Genomic DNA, 8,914 nt, shown 5'->3' on the forward strand with positions numbered 1-8,914 from the left:
AGTTGGCTGAAAGGTGTGGTTGCTGGCAATAGACTGTAGGGGAGTGGCAATGGTCAACTGAAGGAGGGTGGTTAACACAATCAATGACTGCAGAGAAGTGATGATGATTGTTGTCACATGCTATAGCATGTTGACAGTGTCTAGACAAAGGCTAGTGGAGCAAGCAGTCTGCTGATTGGTATGGTGGTATACAATAATTAAGGCTACTAGCAGTGATAGCTGGCCTGAATCTAGAGTTGATGATAGTGACACAATCGTTGAGTTGGCCGAGTTGGTGGGTGACAAAGTGGCTTGCAATACTATGATGCAACTTTGCATACGAGCTGGAGCAGGCAATGTATAGGAAGCTGACACATGTGTGATAGTAGGTGAGTCAGAGGAAACTTGGCTCTGCCATACGCTGTTGCAACATAGAGGCAGCAAACCTTTTTACAGTATTGACGAGGGTAGTGACAATCAGCCCACAGTTAAGTGAGATGCTGGGTCAAGTACTGGGCTGTGTTGATGGGTTCCTCTGTAGATGGTCCGCAGGCAGTTTTCAACATTGTAACTGGCCAGGGTTGGAATCACTAGGAAGCACGAGATCAAATGCAGCAAGTATAGTAGTGATGCAGAGAACTTGCTATAAGCAGAATTGCATCGAAATACTGTTGTGAGTCTCAACATGATACAGAAGACTAGCCGATACACAAGGTTTGACAAAGTACTAGCTGATACACAAGGCTTGCTGATGGCAAAGTACTAGCTGATACATACATAGGACTTGCTGCTACACAAAGCTTGCTATTACAAGGTGCTAGATGATACACAGGACTTGCTGATATACAAGACATGGTGATACAAACACCCTGAAACACTCCAATCACTGCAACTAGCTACCATGAGGCAGACTGAACACTAGGTGCCAATACAAGGAGTAGACTGACAGGTGCTACAAGTTGTGGCTTATGATAGTGTGAAACTGCTATCCCATAGCATGCAAAGAGGTGATGCAATGCTTTGTTAGCACATTCCAGATGGGTTGGGCCTGTTTGCATGTGATTGCATCATGCACTCCCATAGTGCCTGTTCTGTTAACTTCAATTTACAAGTAAATTTGACAGTAATCAGACAGGTTGTTAAGCCAAGTAGAAGATTGTAAATGGCCTGCACTGAGCGATTGGAAATATCAGCAGCACTAGCCCATTGTAGGCAGTTAATTAAATGAACAGACTTGTTTACTACAAGTTCTTGTTAGTGCTACAATCATGACAACATTACAAGTTTGTACCAGCTACTAGAGCCTAGCTGGCTGAAGTGGCTGTTAGCAATTCCTAAAGGATATATAAAGCTTATAAAAAGCAGTTATTTTGCTAGCAAATGATGATGTGAACAGCAGGAGAGATACCTTATAAAAACAGTACAAAGTTATCCTATTGCCATCACTTTGTATACAATTATCTGTTAGAAGATCATTACAAGTTTGTAATGAAACGCAACAATTTATTACCGTAACACCAAGAACATTATTTATGGGAAGTAAAATTAGAACTTGTGTGGCTAGGCTCACTATTTCTTTAAATTTCAAGTATGACAGAATGTATAATTTTATACTATTCTGTGAAATGAAGACAGATCATAAACTTGATGGTACTTTCACATTATCTAAAACGGTTTGTTTCACACAAAACAGTACTTGTAACATAAAGTGATGAACGGCAACATCATCTTCACCAAAATTCCACTTAGTTTTGTATTATTCACAAATCCATGTTGTAGTCATGTGATCTTTTGTATACTGAATAAATTACTATCACATGCTGAGCCTAATGGCAATTAGTTTAATGTTGTAGGATGAAGCACGATGGACATCAAAATAGTGAGTGTAGAGTAATGGCAGACAATTACAGAAGGCCTGCTTTTTTGGGTGGTTTAGTGGTGGAGATGTTCTTTGAAAAAAAGTGACGATTATTAAGATTTTGTCAGGAAATGTATTGGTGTTTGCAAAATCTTTCTTATGTTAACATATGCAAAGTTATAAGGGTTTACACAAGTCCATATGCTGGCGTCCATTACAATATTTGACTCTGAAAGGGCTAACCATCATTCCACAGCTAAGTTGTAACTGTAAAAAGTATATAAATTATATGCACAGGTAAAAAAGCAAACTAGTAATATGCACCAGTTAAAGTACAGTGTAGTTTACTAGTGTTGATATTAAAGTGTTACATGGTACACCATACAACCTACCGATCAATAGCATTAACTGCTATTAGTTACAAAATATGACTGAGGCTTACTTAAATAACACTAATAAATTTATTGCATTGACAAACATAAACAAACTACTCTAATAAAACAGTCACATTGACTAGCGTACACAAACTACTCTAATAAAACAGTCACATTGACTAGTGTACACAAACTACTCTAATAAAGCAGTCATATTGACTAGCATACACAAACTACTCTAATAGAGCAGTCACATTGACTAGTGTACACAAACTACTCTAATAAAACAGTCATATTGACTAGCATACACAAACTACTCTAATAGAGCAGTCACATTGACTAGCGTACACAAACTACTCTAATAAAGCAGTCACATTGACTAGTGTACACAAACTACTCTAATAAAGCAGTCACATTGACTAGCGTACACAAACTACTCTAATAAAGCAGTCAAATTGACTAGCGTACACAAACTACTCTAATAAAGCAGTCACATTGACTAGTGTACACAAACTACTCTAATAAAGCAGTCACATTGACTAGCATACACAAACTACTCTAATAGAGCAGTCACATTGACTAGTGTACACAAACTACTCTAATAAAACAGTCACATTGACTAACGTACACAAACTACTCTAATAAAGCAGTCACATTGACTAGTGTACACAAACTACTCTAATAAAGCAGTCACATTGACTAGTGTACACAAACTACTCTAATAGAGCAGTCACATTGACTAGCGTACACAAACTACTCTAATAAAGCAGTCACATTGACTAGCGTACACAAACTACTCTAATAAAGCAGTCAAATTGACTAGTGTACACAAACTACTCTAATAAAGCAGTCACATTGACTAGTGTACACAAACTACTCTAATAAAGCAGTCACATTGACTAGCGTACACAAACTACTCTAATAAAGCAGTCAAATTGACTAGTGTACACAAACTACTCTAATAAAGTAGTCACATTGACTAGCATACACAAACTACTCTAATAAAGTAGTCACATTGACTAGTGTACACAAACTACTCTAATAAAGCAGTCACATTGACTAGTGTACACAAACTACTCTAATAAAGCAGTCACATTGACTAGCATACACAAACTACTCTAATAGAGCAGTCACATTGACTAGCGTACACAAACTACTCTAATAGAGCAGTCACATTGACTAGTGTACACAAACTACTCTAATAAAGCAGTCACATTGACTAGCGTACACAAACTACTCTAATAGAACAGTCACATTGACTAGTGTACACAAACTACTCTAATAGAGCAGTCACATTGACTAGTGTACACAAACTACTCTAATAAAGCAGTCACATTGACTAGCGTACACAAACTACTCTAATAGAGCAGTCACATTGACTAGCGTACACAAACTACTCTAATAGAGCAGTCACATTGACTAGTGTACACAAACTACTCTAATAAAGCAGTCACATTGACTAGTGTACACAAACTACTCTAATAAAGCAGTCACATTGACTAGTGTACACAAACTACTCTAATAGAGCAGTCACATTGACTAGTGTACACAAACTACTCTAATAAAGCAGTCACATTGACTAGGGTACACAAACTACTCTAATAGAGTAGTCACATTGACTAGTGTACACAAACTACTCCATGTCCACAAGCGTTACATTGAAACAGCCACCAGTGTATAGAAATAAAGTATATAATATGTGACCGGCTGAGCAAAAACCAGCCATTTTTGCACATTCCTTGAATTCCATTTTATTGCATCTCTGTAATCTATAGTAACAAAAGAGTGGACAGCTTTTATGATGAATGGTCTTGCACTTGACAGATTTGCACAGCAACAATGCAGGAATAAATTACAGGTGCTTAGATAATCAATCATAACTCATAATGAAACAAGCTACAAAGATGGGACTTGGCTCAATCTGTGCACCATGAGCTGGCAAATCAATCAAGGTGTAGTGCTTTCCCTGTACTCCTCCATGTTGACAAAAACGAAGGCCATTCCAACTAAGAAGTGACAATGGTGAATGTTATTTTTACCGCATCGTAAATAAACACCCATAACTCATGTATCCTTTGCTGTGCAAACGTAAAACAAAGATTTGTTTACTCTCCATAAACAGACGAATTCAGTGGTGTATAGGTTTTATTAAATTTCAGTGCATACAAAAGCGATTAAAGCATGTGTAAATTTTTTATGTAGCATTTCACGAAAATGGCCGGTTTTCACTCAGCGAGTCATAAATCTTTTAGATAGATAAGATTTGCTCTGAAATATTATTGATACTACTGTAGAAATTTCTGGTAACTACTAAACCTAATTCAAAAAACAGCACAGCTATGATAACAGTAAATTGCTAATGTTAAAAGATGATATCAAAGGTGCCAGTTAACAAATTCCTGCAATGATGTTAGTCAATAAGTCTTTTTCCTGTACTACTAGCAGTGTTACTGGGGATGTGGTTGTTACTTGGTAACACAAACAGGTTTGATAAAAACCTGTTAGACTAGTTATCTTCCAAGTTACTATATCTTTGTAATGAGATCAATTTTATAAATCCAATTATTTACCACCACAAAATACATTATACTCAGTAGGGATGGGTGGTTTCCCCAGGAAACTGCCTTTATCACAACAATAAACCTGTTAACTTTATTTCATTAAAAACTGCTCCATTTCAGTCGAAGAATTTCCTCAGGATATTATTACAATACCACAAAAAAATTTAATCCCACAATCAATCCTAAGAAATGTGTCTATATTATGGTAGAGAGAGATAGTAAAATCCATCAAAGAAATCTGATGATTTCTAACAAGATATACCTAACAATGTAACATCAGATATACACACTAGTATAAATCATGTTAACATGTACTAGTGTAATATGTGATATAAACAATGACTTTTCCCTTTGATCTGAGGTGTGAAAGTGGTACAGTAAACATTACCACAAACACAAAAAATGTAAATCACATTTCCATGGCAACCATTAAATATGATATAATACAAACTCACATTATTGTAGACTTCATTGTGATGTAATCCATTTCTGTAGGAGTTTCCAGAATTGGGACTTTCCCTAAAAAGTGAAAAATACAAGATGAAGTGGATCAAATGTCAGGACCTTCCAGTACCAATGAGGAGGACACATGGTACTGTCATCAATGACATACTCTATATTGGTGGAGGGGAGTGTCCAGATGATAATGATAATTATTATGTGTTTGCCTACAACCTGAGGGAGAACAAGTGGACTAAACTACCAGCTGCTCTCCCGCAATGTTATGGAGTTGTTGTCAACATCAATGATGTGTTATCAGTGATTGGTGGGATGGACTATAATACTGGCAGGGCAACTAATAAAGTACTAACACTAGAAGAAGATAAATGGACTACCTTATATGGTGATATGAAATGTGCAAGGATCAGACCTTTAGTAGTACCATACCACCAGTATACTATTGTAGCTGGTGGTGAAGATGAAGATGGTGTAGTACAAGATAGTATAGAATATTTTAATACTAACACTAATCAATGGACCAAAACTAAAACATGTCTCCCCCAACCAATGTGGCTCATTAGTGCTACTACCTGCAACAACTCCATAATCATCACAGGATATGCTGGTGCAGATAACAATTGTTACAATACAACATACATTACTACTATAGATAGTATAGTACAATCTCATGATGATAACAACAAATGGAGTGTACTACACCCTACACCATATTGGAACACTACCATTGTCCCCCACACCACACCTCCTGTTATTGTAGGGGGAAGTGTTCAAGGCAAGACACAAGACAACATCATGTTGTATGATGATACTAGTAACAGTTGGAGGACAGTAGGATCCCTCCCCATCAGATGTGCCCAAACAACACTAGTACTAGTGAAGAACAACATTATTATTGTTGGAGGATGTAGTGATACTAGGAATAGAGAGACTGCTAGAGCTACCAGCCTCACCAGTGTGATGATTGGACAGTTGGATAGAGTATAAATAAATATTTGAATTATTATTATTCAGTTGTTGATTATTTGATAATTATAATATACCAATACAATAGTATTGTGTGTACTTTTTAAATAATATTTCTCAACTTTACACTAACACCTTCACAATAGCTTGTAGTGTATTTGTATAATTAGTAAGTGACAAATTGTACAAAAATTAAAAATTGTTCATTTTGTGATACAGCTGTAAAGGTACCAAACTATCTGTGGAAATTGAGTATGGGTATATTAAATGATTAGAGATGACACATCAAAATCATATATTGCCTTAGGGTATTATTGGTAACTTTAAATCTAGTTGGTCTGGAAGCCATACAACTACATACAAAAATTGTTTCCCACTTACACAACATATCAATTTATTACATGTGCTATCAGAAGCTAAAGGTGGACCGATACCGATACTGGTATCGGTATCGATGCCGATACCAGTGGTATCAGTATCGGATCGGTATCGGTAATACAAGGTACAGATACCACAGTAGACACTCACCACTTTTATTAAACCATCTCTAGCTAAGTTTCCAGTAGCTAATAACTTAGTTGAGCTAACAAAGTAGCGAAACAAAGCCTTTGTTACTCTTTTCCAAGTATTGCTGCAATTACTCCATGTGTATTCTAATATATTAGAGCACGTGAATCCTTTGTAATTAAATGGTAGTGCAGTTGTTCCCCAAGAATTAAGTTTATGACTACTTGGCTTGCTTTTTCATGAAAAAGTTTGGTTGAAAAGCTGTAACAAACATTGTACAATTATCGGCCGCCCACGCAATTAATTGCCTTATCAATAAGCTTACAAGAAAACTACCTCAAATCAAGAAATTTGTAATCCACAATGATGTTTTTATCATGTTTAGCTGTTATACAATAAATATTTTAAAACTTGATTGAACTGAGATCAATCAATTACTGTGATATTTTAATAGCTAGCTATGTATCACAACAATGAAATTTCAATAATAAACTTGTCTAGGCTTCAATGTATAGTATCGGTATCGGCAAATAATTTCAGTACAAATACTCGTATCGGAAATATCGGTAAAAAGTGGTATCGGTCCATCTCTATCAGAAGCTAAATATGGTAAAAACTGGTTTAGTTATTCTTCTGAAGGTACTAATAATAGTACAGGCATAATCCACTAAAACTAATATGTCACACATCTATTGCTTCATCTAGTATAATTCTCCATGTTCAAGATTACAACCTACTGAGCAATGTTTGAATAAACGTCATTTTGATGATTGAATTGATCACAGAATATTCCATATAGTATTCAAGCCAGTACAATGATTGTACAGTACATGCCTACATATGGTGTTACAACAATGTTTATAGACTAATACAAGCAAATGGAATGTGGTTATCTGACTAGTTAAATGATGTAATTAATGAACTACTTGAGGCTCAAACATTAGTATATGTGATTGTATCTGGTAAAACTGGTTTATCACCAGTTTGAGTTTGTATGAACACAGAGCTACATGAATACACTATCAAATTTCACGGTCAAAATCATCCAGGCTTGAGTGATGACTGCTTTTCCAAGCCCAATGGAAAGCCATACAAGTGGTCTGTGGCTCTGTCCCAACATGGAGATGGCTATATGTGGCATGTGTAGCTGTACAGCTGTGTGGTATTGAATAAAGACCTGTACTGTAAATTTTAGCCAGTTTTGAGACCTGATGGCTCATAATTTGACCTAATTCATCCCTACACATTCCTCTTTAATTTTGTAAACAACCTCTTGTCGTCCTCTTCACCCCCACTCACCATTGCTATAGGAGCTCACCTGCATGAGCTGATACAGTCAGCCTCAAGTTAAAATGGTGGGAAACTGCTACTTTACAGTGGATGCTCTGAAAAGTAAGGGAATTGATGTAAAATGTGTGAAAATTTGGTACATATAGCTTCAGCCATTGTTGAGCTACAACACAAACACTCATAACATTTAAATAGGTGATGAGATCAGTTTTCCCAGACACAGTACAGACATTTTGTTAGCTTTATTAACACAAGATGGTGAATACTTGTTCTGAAGTACTGATTCAATTTTCATCAAGCCTATGTTATAGACTCTTCCAGTTTTTCATACATTAACAAGTTACAATATAACTTCTGCTAAGGGAAAGAACAAGAAGTGTGCCTAGCAAGTGTAGTGACCAGTTAATGACAGTTACTAGCAACACTTAAGATGTATTCTCACTACCGCAACATGTTTAATGTTTTCAACAGACATTTGGACCAATTACATTATTGGACCACACTGTTAACCCTCTCACCGCCACATGGTGGTTTCGATAAATGCCTATAAGATTATATTCTAAGCGCTCTGTAACTTCAGTTGAGCATTTTAGTAGCTCCTGCGCTTATCCTGTAGCAACCACACCCTTACGTGAACGGGAATAGGGATAACCAGTCTCTCACACACTATCATGCAGTTAGATGAAGCAATCGCCTACTTTTGGGATGTCGATAACAAGCATTATAGACAATTCTTCAAAGTGATAATGGCACTACTAATGAAGAGAAACAGTAAGGAGAGGGACTGTATAGGTTAGAGTGGTGTGCTGCTACTTTTTTACATCTCGAGTCAGTGACCTCATGCGTATATGTGAATGCCCACTTGCTCAATGCCTGAAAACCAGACTTGGAGATAATCACTTCAACTTTCAACAGGTTAG

The 8,914-nt window shown here is 36.5% G+C and overlaps 1 protein-coding gene across 1 annotated transcript in view; it reads left to right on the top strand.

The window, feature by feature from the left end:
- Nucleotides 1-6,369, top strand: part of LOC136255148 (uncharacterized) — a 61,953-nt gene extending 55,584 nt beyond the window's left edge. The window contains exon 15 of the mRNA XM_066047868.1: nt 5,268-6,369. Within this exon, the coding sequence (XP_065903940.1) occupies nt 5,268-6,218 (951 nt within the window). The 3' untranslated portion in view covers nt 6,219-6,369. The remainder of the gene's footprint in view (nt 1-5,267) is intronic.
- Nucleotides 6,370-8,914: the final 2,545 nt, after the last annotated feature.

This window comes from Dysidea avara, chromosome 5, assembly GCF_963678975.1.
Source record: "Dysidea avara chromosome 5, odDysAvar1.4, whole genome shotgun sequence".
NCBI classification, from domain to species: Eukaryota; Metazoa; Porifera; class Demospongiae; order Dictyoceratida; family Dysideidae; genus Dysidea; species Dysidea avara.